At 37.0% G+C, this 13,811-nt stretch overlaps 1 protein-coding gene across 16 annotated transcripts in view; it reads left to right on the plus strand.

Moving 5' to 3' along the window:
- The window catches only part of LOC111254932 (solute carrier family 35 member H1), a 29,002-nt gene that overhangs the window by 3,359 nt on the left and 11,832 nt on the right, over positions 1 to 13,811 (plus strand). For 11 of the 16 annotated variants that reach the window (XM_086976098.1, XM_086976102.1, XM_086976103.1 and 8 more), the window contains 4 exons: positions 6,649 to 7,138; positions 9,511 to 9,585; positions 9,728 to 9,867; positions 10,432 to 10,673. In XM_086976098.1, coding sequence (XP_086832224.1) covers positions 6,953 to 7,138; positions 9,511 to 9,585; positions 9,728 to 9,867; positions 10,432 to 10,673 — 643 coding nt within the window. In that variant the 5' untranslated portion in view covers positions 6,649 to 6,952. Of the gene's footprint in view, positions 1 to 4,582; positions 4,720 to 5,005; positions 5,120 to 6,648; positions 7,139 to 9,510; positions 9,586 to 9,727; positions 9,868 to 10,431; positions 10,674 to 13,811 lie in introns of all 16 variants that reach the window. The other 5 variants (XM_086976101.1, XM_086976094.1, XM_086976091.1 and 2 more) reach the window with 3 other exon arrangements.

Raw genomic sequence — 13,811 nt, forward strand, 5'->3', positions numbered from 1 at the left:
AAGCGATCGGGAGTTTCTTAAGAAGATCTGTATTTTCTCCTTGCTTACTTATTTGATTTCTTAGGCGGTCTAATATTTACGTGAAATTTCGAAAGTCAAAATATGCTAGTGATATAGCGGAATAACCGCCAGGTGTTAAAAACCGTTGAAAGAACACAAATGGGTTGAGGCACCAACTACAGATGGCTAGAAGATAATGGGATAACAAATAAGGGTAACTAAATAATCAACGCAGTGCAACAGTCTTATTAGAATTATGCAAATAAGTTGCTAAAACAAGAGTTGTTATGAATGAATCGGACGCGGCTTCATATAATAAACAAGTAGAGAAAATTTACCTTGGTACCATATAATACACAGACGAGTTCGCAGCGTTAAAAGAATTTTATTGTTTTTTTAATTGAATATCATACTGAAGTTTTTTTTTACTAACTAGTTACTAACCTAACCGTAAATACCCTATTGTCTCTAACGAAATAATGATGTTGCTAACCTAAACCACAACTTCATGCAAACGTCATTTCTTTCATGCATTACAGGCATTCATAGTTTAAATATTGCAGGCTGTAGAACGAGTCGAGACGTTCGCAATAAATCGCCGCTACCATTTGATCGGTACACAAGAAGGCTTCGCGTTTTCGTATTATTTCTTTTTCCCATTCTTCGTTTGCTTATTTTGAGTGTTATATACTGTTGGAAAAATATTTGCCCCTTAAGGGCCTAGTGTCATATTTGGTTCAGATCATAAAATATATCCTTCCATCAGATCTAAAAATAGGAATTTCGGGTGGCAAGAATACCATTTTCAAGAATTTTTATTTGTCCTCAATGGAAGTAAAAGAAAGACTGCTAGAACAATTTAGAATAGATCTGGCGGGTATGACGAGAACTTTATCACAAACAGGGTCATTTTTTACCTTGCATACTTTTTTGTGAATTTTACGATCTGGCTAAAGGTGATAATGGTAGCTAGGAAGATTTTCAACAGTATATAACTCTAGACAATAGACGAATGAAAAACTAGAAAAGGGAGGCAATAAACTAAAACGGCTATTACTTATACGCAACCCAAAATCCTGCAGAATGAGTACATACGCAAACTGTAAATATAATCTAATATACTTTGATAGTCTGGCCTTTTACAAGCAGAGTTTAATTGCAGAGTCAGGACATTATTATTCCTAGATCTGGATAACCGTTTAACAAAACAATAGCCATGAATTCCGTCTGGCTTTGCTTAATTTTACCTTGTATCGTGTGTATTGTTCTTAAAATCTACTGATAGATATCCTATGACCATATATATTAGGAATGTTTGGTACATCACGAAATGGTGCAACGACATTGCAGAGTTTATGTTCATCCTGCTAAGAAACGTAGAAATTTAATTGTTTCTATTTCGAGCTTAGAATTTTAAGGCAATCATGAGAACAAAATGTTTTCACTTATTCAGTTGTCACCTTACGTAGTTACTAGATGTTTTTGCTTCTAAGAAAACGTGACACTTTAAGCATCTAGCACATGCACAGAGGAACTACCCTTTCAATAGCTTAGTTGAGACAAAATAAGCGTTCCACTGTGGGTGCATGTAATTTGGAAATGATTTGCAGCTATAATTTTCGCATGATAAACAGTCTTTCCTATTACCCTTCGATATTCTTTTGAAGATAGGAGGAATTATGTTGGACTTGAATAAGCGTGTTTTTTTAAAAATCGAAATACCAGCAGAGCAGCCATATTGTTACCTTTCACAGCTATTATTTTTGACCTTTCCCCTTTTTCATAAATAATTTGTTATTTTCTGTTAACATTAGGAATTTAACCAGCGCAAACCAACATGCTGCCTCCCATTGCTCATAGTTTTTTGTGCTCGAAGTTTTGATTGATTATCCAGCCAAATGCCGGATAAACGTGGGATAAGTGGGTAAAAAAAACGCTAGATGCTCTTTTTACATGTGTCAGTCCTAACAAAGGTGAGTCGAGTAAACGACATATTATATTAGATTCTTAAATCAATGTGTCTTCTTTCATGATCACGATAAGGAAATCAATATTTAATGAACCTTTATCTTATCGTAGTGTTATGTATTAAGTTTATCAATTTAGTGATATTTTCTGCACTGCAGAATTTATATCATTTGGCTAAAATAAAGCGCTCAGTTCTTTATAATTTTAACCCTAGTCGGCTTATGTGTCTATTTTAAATTGCTTGTTTGCAACAGGTAAACGTTTAAGCTAGATAGAATGCGTCGATACTGTAGTTACATTAACTTTTCGCACTCAGATTATATTAGTACCTTCGTATAAATTCATGTTTAGATTAAATCTTTAATTCGTTTTAAATAGATTTGTTTGTCTTGAAAAGGATTCTGTAATTAGTATATTTTTCGATAAATGGTTATTTTGAAAGTTTTTAGTTGAAATCCTGTTTTTCGTCGTGGGGCTTTTAAAGCTCGTTTTTATTTTTAGAAATGTTTTCTAAACTCTCATCGCCGAGTTAAATTCGAAAGTGACAGTAACTCATCCTACTACAAATAGTACGGAACAACGCGGTACTGATTGAGTGCTTGAGCATGTTCAGACAACTAGAGCTCGGTTATGTTCTGACTGTAAAATACGTATGTATGTATATTTATTTATTTACTATATCGGAAATCCCTTGTGCCATCATTTGTATCGATTCAGAGTACCTTTGGGTTTTGTACCCAGTAGGTTGAACAGTGTATTATTATAACAGTATTATATCAAAACCTGGGCGTGTGAGACAGAATGAATCACACATACTGCACCAATCTGTTGCCTTTCCTAGCAGAGCACGATATCTAGCCTATTTCATTTAAATCTGGAAGCCTTTGTCGACAGGTTTGTGAGGCTTGCCATAGTGTTCCACTTTTCTAACATTTTGCAAATCTTGTCTTTCTGGCATTCATCAACGGCGTCTTTGGGCCTTGTGGATAGTCACAATTCTCCCGTGCTAATTCGTTCAGTTGATTAGGTAGTTATGATTGGAGCAAAATTACGATGCCTTTTTACAGGGTTATTAAGCAGCTTGCTACATTTTTAATTTCACTAAAGTAGTTCAACAGAAAATTGTAAGATTCTGCAATAGACGCGATTTTTTAATGAGGCATTCTGGCATGCCTATGATTTTGGTAGCAATTTAAGTATTTTTACTTTAAGGATCTAATAAATATAGTTGAAGGATGTCTTTAGACGAGAAAGCTTACAGAACAGATATACTGACCATTGTTTTTTCTAAAATATTTTGAGTCTATATAGCTATCGAAATGGGAGGTAAGAAAGGCGGCAATGCATTGTTAAAAACGACTGACAGTTATTCTGCGAATGTTGCTTATGAAGTTGCGTCAGCGTATGCATATGTTCTTGTCAATTGTAAAAAGCAACATGAAATAAAGGATCATATCATAGCTTATTTTAAGCTAACTTCATCTGCAGATAAAGTTAGTTCGCTACAACTATAGGAGAAAAATCGCGACTTGATCTCTGAGGAGTTTTTCATTGTATTCAAGCTCATCTAGCAAATCTACTTTGACTCGTCTTTCCCGTGGTAAAATCTAAATTTCAATTTTATTGCAATTTCTTTTTTTTTTTTTAGGTTTTATTGACACCAGTCAATAGATATCGAGCAGCTGAATTAATTAATGCGATATCTACAACTAAAATATTTTTAAAAATCACGAAAACCCTATTAGTCGTATTGGTTTGTTTATATAATACTAAAGTGAAACTGTGTTTCGAATAGTTATTTGAGCGAATCTTTAATACATGTTAAAGCGGCAATGGCAAACCTATTTTTTGTGAAAAAACGTTTTTAAATCATTAAAAAAAATAATAATTCCAGAATATCAAATAAATATATGCACCTATTTGGTGACAAAAAAAGGACACAAAAAAATTAAGCCTTTAACGTTTCAGGAACAGAGTCAATACATCCAAGACGTATCAAATCATCCATCTTCATTTGGTTTACCATATGCAACTATTTATCATGTCTACCCTTATGTCTTAGTGATGTCCTAAGAAAATATAAATACGTAGATTTAGAGGAACATGTAATTACTACCCATTACAATAACTTTAAACCTTGCTGATGTTCTCAGCGTCGTCTTATTAAAAGTATCGATAGGTTAGTCGACTTTGTCAGTGGGTAAACCTATTAAAAGTCGGTTAAAAGCTGAGACCTCAGCTCTTGGCCGATTTTATTTACGTGCGTTCCGGAAACAGAGACATTCTGTTAACGCTGAAAAGGCATCGTAATCAAATAGAATAAATGTACCAAAAAGCAAGATATCACAAGAAATACAAATATGGCTGAGCTCCTTGCTAAGTATGGCCCATAAAACAAGCTTATGAAACAATTACGGGTAAGGGTTTACGTAGAGCAGAATAATTGCAATTGAACACCTGTTGGTTTATATTTAAGATAGACTATTTTAGTCTCGATGTAACATAGTTAAATCAGGTAAATCAACGACAAGACAGCTCATGGTCCGTTTAGTCTATGCACTGCTAAAACTTCGTGTCTGTTTGTTTGGTTGTTCCACTCAAATCGACCCTTCAGAGTGATCGGATTGGGTTGATTTTGAGCGGGTCGCTGGAGTTTCATCTTGGAAAGAGCTGCACGTAACATAGAGCGAATCGGATGAATACCTTTTCCCGGCGGAGGAATTTATTCCATAGAGAGTACCGCTGATTTAGGTAAATTGCTTGTTTTTTTTTTACCTTTTTTTTCTACATTTGTTCTTCTTTTGTTTTTTTTCTATTTTTTGGCTTTTTCTTCTTTTGCACATATATTAGTAAAAATTGTAGAAACAATTGGGCTATCTTCTGGTGGGACTTTTGTTGAAAATCTTTTTCTATGACAAAATTATGGCCGAATGTTTATATGTTGATGTTCGTATTTACATATTGATGGGGTCACTCTTCCAATCAGAAACTTTCGCTGAGTTGAATCAAAATGCAATTGACTGCAATCCAATCTTAGCTTTCAGGTCGAAAATGCCGTCCGAAGGGTGAAACTTTGACATGGTGTTCTATAAAAAAAAAGGTTTCCTTGACGTCAGTCGATGGATTCCAACGAGTTGAGCAAAAATGCAGTGTACGTCCCTTTATCTAAAATGAACATTTTTGAGTGAAAACTGTATTAATCGTACTGGTTTACATATCTAACAAGGGACTGAAAATGCGCATCGAGTAGTTGTTTAAGAGAATATGTGACAAATGTTGTTTGGAAAGTTGACGCGGCAAATGTAAAGCTGATTTCTGTAAAAAAAACTTTCATAATTCATTTCCAGAGAAAAATGCCAGAATGTTAAACACATATATGGGATCATTTATTTATAACTGAAGAAATCAATAAATAAAAAACAGTCCTTAAACCTCAATGGCATTCCAGAAACAGAGCTAAAGCATTAATCGAGAAACATCAAAGCATCATAAAAGATTTATGATATCTTCATCTAATTATAATGAAGGAAGGATGAAAAATCTCCAAGCTTTGGAACAGAATCAATCTTGATTTTCTCTATGATATATATAATTATTTCGTACAAAAAAACAAATAAAAAAATTCCATAAGCTACAGTGAAGTTTTAGCAATAGAATAGGTTACCCGACTTTGTCGATGACAATATCAATAGACGTGCGCAGCATCTAATCGGTCATCGATTCACTTGATTTACATACGTATCCGAAAATAGGCCAACGGCCTATTCTATTTACGTGCATTCCAGAAACAGAGTTAATGAACCAACACGAAACCCTTTACAGTGGTTGGATTGGGCTGATTTTTGCCGTACTGTTAAGGTTTCATCCTAAGAAAAACTGCGTCTAAAATGAAGATTGATATTTTTGAGCTAAAATTGCGAATACGCGATTGGTCAGTATTGGTTTGCTTATGATAGGAAGAAGTGAAAATTTGTTTTTTTAGTGCCTTTTTAAGTGAATTTTTAGTAAATGTCAATTGAAAAGTTAAAGCAGCAAGTGAAAAAAGATTTTCATGAAAAAAAATTCTAACTTATTTTTAGAAAAAAAGGCAAATTTTAAATAAATCAATGTGAATATTTACTATCAAAACAAATCTAATAAGAGATAAAAATTCTTAAACCTCTGGTAGCGTACCAGAAACACATTCAATATGCCAAGCAAGACAGGTTAATTGCTCGTGTTTTCAGTTAATATAATATCTGTAATTATTAAAATTAAATACTCGGATGCGTTCTGAAAATAGAGTCAGTTAGTTAACATTAAAAAACCTCGTAATCCAGTTGCGGAGATGCACCAAGAGGCAACATTTAATGAGCGAAAAAAAAAAGCCTACAATTGGCTAAGCCCCCTGGCGAATATATTAGAACAAGCTGATGGGTTAGGTGAGACAGAGTAATTGTAACGAAATAACTGTTAGTGTATATTTGTTCTAAAGTTTTCGTTAGCTTAGGTACACGAATTGGATTAGTTAAATTGATCAACAACCAAGCAGGAGTGAGTAAGCCTGCGGCTTTCTCTAGTATGATTCTAAAATTTAGAATTTTCACCGTGCTAAATTCATTTCTAAATCTAACTTAAGGTTTGTTATCCAAAAAATCGCACGTGCTGTTTTTAAACTAACAAATTTTCTATTGTTTGCAGGCCTACTCGAACGCTGAATGTATCGAAGCTAATCTGTGGGAACATCTCTTCTAACAAAACCATCATTATACCGTAAAAGCAACTGTTAAAAAAGTAAGCACTAATCAAAAAAGTCTATCAAACAAAGTTGAAAGCTAATGAGATAAATAGTATGTGATTTGCAATCTTGTAAACTGGTGCAAGCCGGAAGCAAAGAGGGCATCCAGAAAAACTGCTGTGGCCAATTTAAACACTGGCTGGTGATGAAATACCGTCACCATTAAAAACAACTTTGAGCATCTTCGGCTATCGTCTACGGATCCCGATGCGGATATCATCAGGGACGATGACGTTGCGGCTGCGACATCCTTCTCCACCTGTATCTATTACGACTATCCTCTCGTCTATATCTACGAAGTACCTTTGGGTATCCGTGCGAACAATTGCATTGGTTCTTCTCTACTATAGCTTCTCTATTGGGATTACTTTCTACCAGAAATGGTTCATTAAAGTAAGTTGAATTAGTAAAAGTATCAAATACGATTTAGTCCTTTACTTTCCCTTAATGCACGATTATATATATACTTCGGATGCCAACGGAAGTATCCAAGATAAAAAACAATTCTGGTAAATCTACGCAATATTTAAAATGGTGCCTGCCATTTATGGCTAAAGTAATGCGGAAAAATCTTAGCCAGTTGGCAGCAAAAAGGAAAAGGTAAAGGTTTCATTGGGTAAGATATCTATATGTAATAACGTATAGTAGATTAACTAAATTCACTTTTTATAAGAATCTTTTATATAATGCAACATAAAGTGAGTACTGTTTCTTTACTATTTCTTAATTCTAACTAGAGTGTTGCTTGGTATGAAAATAAAGACGTCAAACGAATCAGTAGCTGCAAAACTTTTCAACTAGGTATAATGTAAGATTGGCAAAAATTGACGTTTTCCGGGCGTCGTATCGAATTTAGCCCTTCTTCATGTAAGACGATGAATAACATCGTTGCAAAGAAAGCTTGTCGTTTTCATGACCTTAGTAAGTAGTGCTTCGGCTAAGTTTTAGGAACTCATTGAACTCGTTCATTTGTCACTCAAGAATAAAAATGGTCATATGCTCTGGCTTAGGACAGATTCTATGCAGTGTACTCTATAGCCCAATGGTTAAATGAAATCGTACATATTTAGATAAAAGTCATTATTTTAGGTGATTAGTTAGCTTGAACCCTTACTAACCAAAACACATTTATATTAAGAAAATAACAGTATATATCCTAATATCGCACTCAATATTTTTGAGCAAAATATATATTTAATGAGTAAGTTAGAGATAAGTAATTTTCGTACGTTTTTAATATTTCTTATTGGATTTACGTGTTTAGTATCTGTTTGGTTTTATTTGTGAAGCAAAACTGTTCTCTCTCTATTCTGCAAGTCTTCTTATGAATTAGTGGTACACGGACAGAATTTAATGGCAAGTTCAGACTTTAAACGAAAAGTTAAATGTTCTAGCTGAAAAAGATTGTTTCTTTAAGATCAGTCCTTTCTTGCCTCCCACTGAAGTCAAAAGCTTTGGAAGCACCCTGAAATATTTATGATCTGTACAGCAAGAGTTCTATAATTCAGAAAACTGTTTGAGGAAACGTTTGTTAAGTTCAAAAATGAATTCTTAGGCCTAACGTTAACCCGGCTAGTCATCTGAAATTCTCGACCATCGACTCGTTAATTAGCCGAGAACATACCCATACTATTAGCCGGCATCTTGAATAGATGTAATTCAATAGAAATTAGGAGTCTGCGTGTGCTATGAGCTAAGTGAAGCGCGTAACAAAGCAAGGCTTTTCACTGACCCTCAACATCTCGCCTGGCACAAGGCAGCACACACAATGACACCTTCCTAAAGAGAATTGTCACTAGATAAGAGGGATATGCACGTCTACATGAAGCAGAGAAAGGAACGAGTAGTTCTGGAAGATATGTCAACGCTCAGAGTTCAGCTGAATCTTCATTCCAATTATTGATTTCTGGTGGTGTGCCAAGAAAAGTCTTTGACAGTTAAAAATGCTTTAGAAGAACGGTCAGCAGAGATGTGTATTGTGGACCAGTTGCACTGAACGAACGAACGGGGCTATCCAACAGAAAAGGCCGGATCGACAACTTAGTCATGCTTCTTAACAACGATTTCCGTCCCTACATGGCAAAGGTTTTGCAAGCCGCTGTGCAAGCATTTAAGTAGAATGTTGTTTTTCACGTTCTCACTTGGTACTTCCAGCATATGCAAAAAAATTTGCTGAAACATAGAGTTTTAGAAGCAAAATATAAGAAAACCTCTCAAATCAAACGTGCCATATATATATATATATATCCGCGGGATGATCCGCGAGTGCTCTGTCACGTCTAGAACTTTTGATCGTTCTTACTTGGCTTAAAGAGGATGAAGCATATTTGCTTATAGGCAGAAATTTCGACATATTAGAAATTGTTCCATATAATGTAATCTAGGCAAGAATTTAGGCTAAAATAGTCAATTAGCAAACTAGCAACAACAATTTATCGAGGTCTCTACAAATAGAGAAGATAAACTGAATTATCGTTTGTGAAAGGTACTACATAGAGGAAAAGCACGATTCCAATAGAGCTAATTAGAGTGCGATTCCAATTTCCTGTTTTTGACCATGATGTTCTATAGTCGGCCATAGTTTGCATCAATTCAGTTAGGGAATCAGCAGGGTAACGGGAACAGGGAAAGCAGCATAACGATAAAACCTGATATCATTTGATCTGTCTCGTCTAATAGGCTTTAATGAAAGAATGATCTTTCCCCAGAAGAGATTGCATTTTTATGTCTTTCATTATTACTTCTTTGTCTTATCTGACTTTCAGGAATTTCATTTTCCACTAATCGTCGTCACGTGTCATCTTGTTGTCAAGTTCATCCTTTCGTGGCTCTGTCGAGTGGTCAGTAACAAATAATGTATTATTATTGTTAGTAAAGTTTATATATAAAACGTAAAAATGATGTTATATAAAGGGCTTTTTATTACGTATCAGATGTGATTGTGTAAGAGAACGATCATTATCAATGTACATCGTTACTTAGGTGTACACTTTGTTCACTCGTCGGACGAGGGTACTACTGCCATGGAACGTTTACGTCCGTCATTTGGCTGTTACCGGAGTTGCATCAGCTCTTGATATCGGCTTCAGTAATTGGAGCTTTGAATTCATCACTATATCACTGTAAGTATAATAACGGATGGATTCATGTAATGTTCATACTCATTCATACTGAAAAACTCTGAACTGCGTTTATTGCAGTCCAACTTTTCACTCTCGGATTGTGTGTATAGCGAGTCTTCCCAAGCCAGCCATACGAAATCTATTTTTCAGAATTAGATTTATCTTGAAGCTGGTTTTGCGGCGACAAAACATTTACACGCGTGATTAGATGGTGGGATCTGTTTAATTTTTTTTCCTTTTAAGTAATAAATCAATAGCGTATCACAATATAGAATCTGAACTTCCACTATACAGCTAGCTCATTTTAATAGTTCAGATATTATCATAGTTATTGAACTTCTATGATGAACGTGCCCAAACGTTTTTAGTTGTAAACGCATCCTTGCCGAATGCGTGTCATCAAATATATATTGACTGAAAATAGTTGATCCCACGCAAATTAAAGTGGAAGTATATACGCACATTTAATGTATAATTGAATGATCTAGTTCTAAATATGTGGATAAACAGAAAGGGCGTTAAAATGTACTTTTTAATGTTGTGTTCCTTTTCGAACTTGAACAGGTACACAATGACTAAATCTACATGTATCATCTTCATTTTGGCTTTTTCGCTGTCATTCGGTCTTGAACAGCGACGACCATCGTTGATCGCGGTTGTTTCTCTCATCGGAATGGGTCTGTTTCTATTCACGTACCAATCGACCCAATTCAACCTCGAAGGATTCTTACTTGTGCTCAGTGCCAGCGCACTTGCTGGACTCCGATGGACGCTGGCGCAATTAGTTATGCAACGGAAAGAACTTGGTACGTTGTTGATTGCTTGGATTTGAGGGTTAGCGCTCATAGCGAATTTCAGCTATCATGATGATCTGCATTTCGACAGAAAACATACGTAAGCTTCTACAAGGATCCTGGTGACAGCAAGTCATACGGTGACGATTTGTTTCTCTACGAGACATGTACATACATAAGTTATACATAAGTACATATGCAGCAATGACGAGGTTCGATTTTCTGGTAGATGATGATTAACCAAATGGCTATAAGGTATTTTACATCCACACCTGTCCGGAACCGAAGATAGATTTATTGTTACTGAGCGGAGTGCCTCCAGCCTGCACCCAATCTTTTCGGATATCCCTCGGGTTAGCAGTGTGGTCTGCGTAAGCGACACGCGAACCATTTGGTTTCACGGCGCTCCATCCAGGCTCGGATGTGGGTATTAGCTTTACTTTCCGATGCAGACCCATTGCGTCGACGGGACTCGCCACGGATGTGCGTGCAAGAAAAGGTGATTACCCCCCTTAAACACGATATGGTTGTCACGGTGCATCACAGGCGTATTCTGTGGCTTTTCAAATATGCGTTCAAGTGTGTTGCGTAGCGACTTTTCCAGACGTTCTCTGTCAGGTTCGTTCAGATGGCTGTCTACATGGAAGTCAAGCAGCATATTTACATATATGGTATAGTAAACGAAAGGCCGTATCAGGGACTCCCGACCCGGTGAGCGGTAGGGACTCCTGAGCACGGCCCAACCTGCTACCAATTATTCTTCGCATAAGCCAGCCATTGTTAGAAGACAGTAGTCACTACCCTATACGAAGTCACGGATGTACTCATAGAAGATGTGCAGGATTCCATCCATCTGAACCGTGGCCCTAGGCAACCTTACGTGTTTCCAATTTTATGTTCCGCACCGCCTTCAAGCATATCATGAGACGGTTTCCAACGTGAAAGGAAACGTGTGTATACCCGCACTCGAGACCATCACGCGTTCTTAAGATCAGCAGGCAAATATGTGCCCACTAATATATTACGGGGACAGGCCTTAAACATTTTAAAGGTCGTTACTACTGATATAGAAGTATCAGCTGGCATTTCTTAGCCATCACAGAGTAAGGACAGTTCAGCACCTACCAAGATACAGAAGCCGTTTACTGTTTACAAGAAAAATTGACATGGCCTGGTATTCGACAATACACGACGATAAGCCTAAAGTGTTCTCATTCTCGACCCTAAGACCATACCTCGCCGTAACGATGGCTCTGTCTCTCCTAGGATGAAATTAGGTAGACCTAACCCCGCTAACTATCGGCCATTTCTCGTCGCGGTCCTCCGGTGTGTAACATCGGGGGACTTGTGCACCAGGGCATTATATGAAGTTGGGTTAGTCACCGCAATGAACGTCACAAAGGACATCGATTTTGCTATTCTTCTTATGTTGTACAAGAGGATGGTTTAGTCGCAATCGAGTCGTACCTCGTTTCAGAAAGTTTCTTCAACTTTAAGGAACGCCTCCCCTTTTCGTCATCCGCTCGAAAAATTCTTTTGGGGGTCGACCTACTCTAGAGGAGATCGGTCTTTTTAATCCTGTTTAAGTACGTCCCAATCATTGTCCTGGCTACGACCTTTAGATTAAACCGTACTAGGCCCAGGATACGAATACGGTCTCAAACGTCGCACCACCTGTGGCCATTGTCGACCTGCACCAAACGTTTCACTTACTTCAACTATTCGTCGGACAATTCCCGTCAAAGACTAATGCTCTGGAGCCTTAGCCTGCTGCAGCTGTCCACCAATCAGTGGATTAAAACAACTTGGCTTAGTCGTCTGAAATATTTATATAAGGTTTGATAGAAACATGCGCAAAATTTTTAGAACTCATCGGCTGTGTCGACGCAGCTGTGACATTTGTTTGTTGTTACGTTGGTACACTTATTCCATTCATAGCTCTATGCTGCTAACCGTTTCGGATAAAACGAAGCAATAGAATTAACTTTAGTCTTAATCATCCAATAAGGTGCTAAATTAAAGGTGTTGCTTTAGGCGAACCCTGCATAATCGAACGTTTACAAACGTCTTCAATAGGACCGTGAAAGGGTTGGAAATTACGAACGCTCTGGAGGACCTAGCAGATCAATAACGGATGATAACGTCCAAAAAGTGAAGGAAATAACTTTGGGCAATCGCCGATTCACTATCACAGAAGCTGCTGACAATGCTAGGATATCATTTGGCTGGTATCAAGCATTCTTTTTTTGGATATTTTCAAATGAATGGTTGCAAAGTTTGTTTCGAAATTTCTGAATTTGATAGCTTATCAGTACTAAATGGACTTTGCTCAATGGTACATGAATAAAGGCAGCGAGATCCCCGAGCAGCTTAAACGGGTCGATGAAAAGTATGTGTATGGGTATGATAAATCGTCCCAGTAAATGCTTACTGCAGAGCCGAACCTGAAAAAGACCGTGCGTAGAGAAGGCTCTAGATTTCAAAAACGTAGTTTGCCGTGACCAGAAAGCTCTACTCCATTTATGTAACTAGAAAAAGACGACTGTATTTGCAGGCAAACAATTCTTGGCAACTGCATCATGACAATACACCTGCATACACGTCACTGTTTCTTAATCAGTTTTTAAGTAACACAATTATGTTTTAGATTCCTTACACACGGGACATGGCCTGCCATTGTTATTTTGCAACCTAGAAAGACTTATAGAAGGACGACGTTTCGATCAGATTGAGGAAATTAGAACCGCCGAGGGGCTGAAATCCATAACGTAATAATCGGGTTCCAAAATTGCTTTCTGAATTGGAGAAAACGTTAACATAAAACTGTAATGTGAAGGAGAGTACATCGAAGGGGGCACAATTGATACTGACGATTTTTTTCTATCAAAATTGAATTTTGCGTGATTTATATCAAACCGGAGAAGTCTTCCGCTATCTTCTCGAAGGACCTTTTCGGAATCCGGGATATTCCGCGAGTCGTGATCTTGTGCGTTAGCTATACTGCTCCCTGGGTTACAGAACTTTCCTAGGTTTTCCTGGGTTTCTTTTCTTTCAACCGTAGGCCAGCAGAGTTCATAGACACTAATAGCTTTTGCAGGTGACGATGGGTATTTGAGTCAGCTGAGCAGATCAGATCAATGTGGCACTTCT

This window comes from Varroa destructor, unplaced genomic scaffold (genome assembly GCF_002443255.2).
Source record: "Varroa destructor unplaced genomic scaffold, Vdes_3.0 BEIS01000007.1, whole genome shotgun sequence".
Taxonomy (NCBI): domain Eukaryota; kingdom Metazoa; phylum Arthropoda; class Arachnida; order Mesostigmata; family Varroidae; genus Varroa; species Varroa destructor.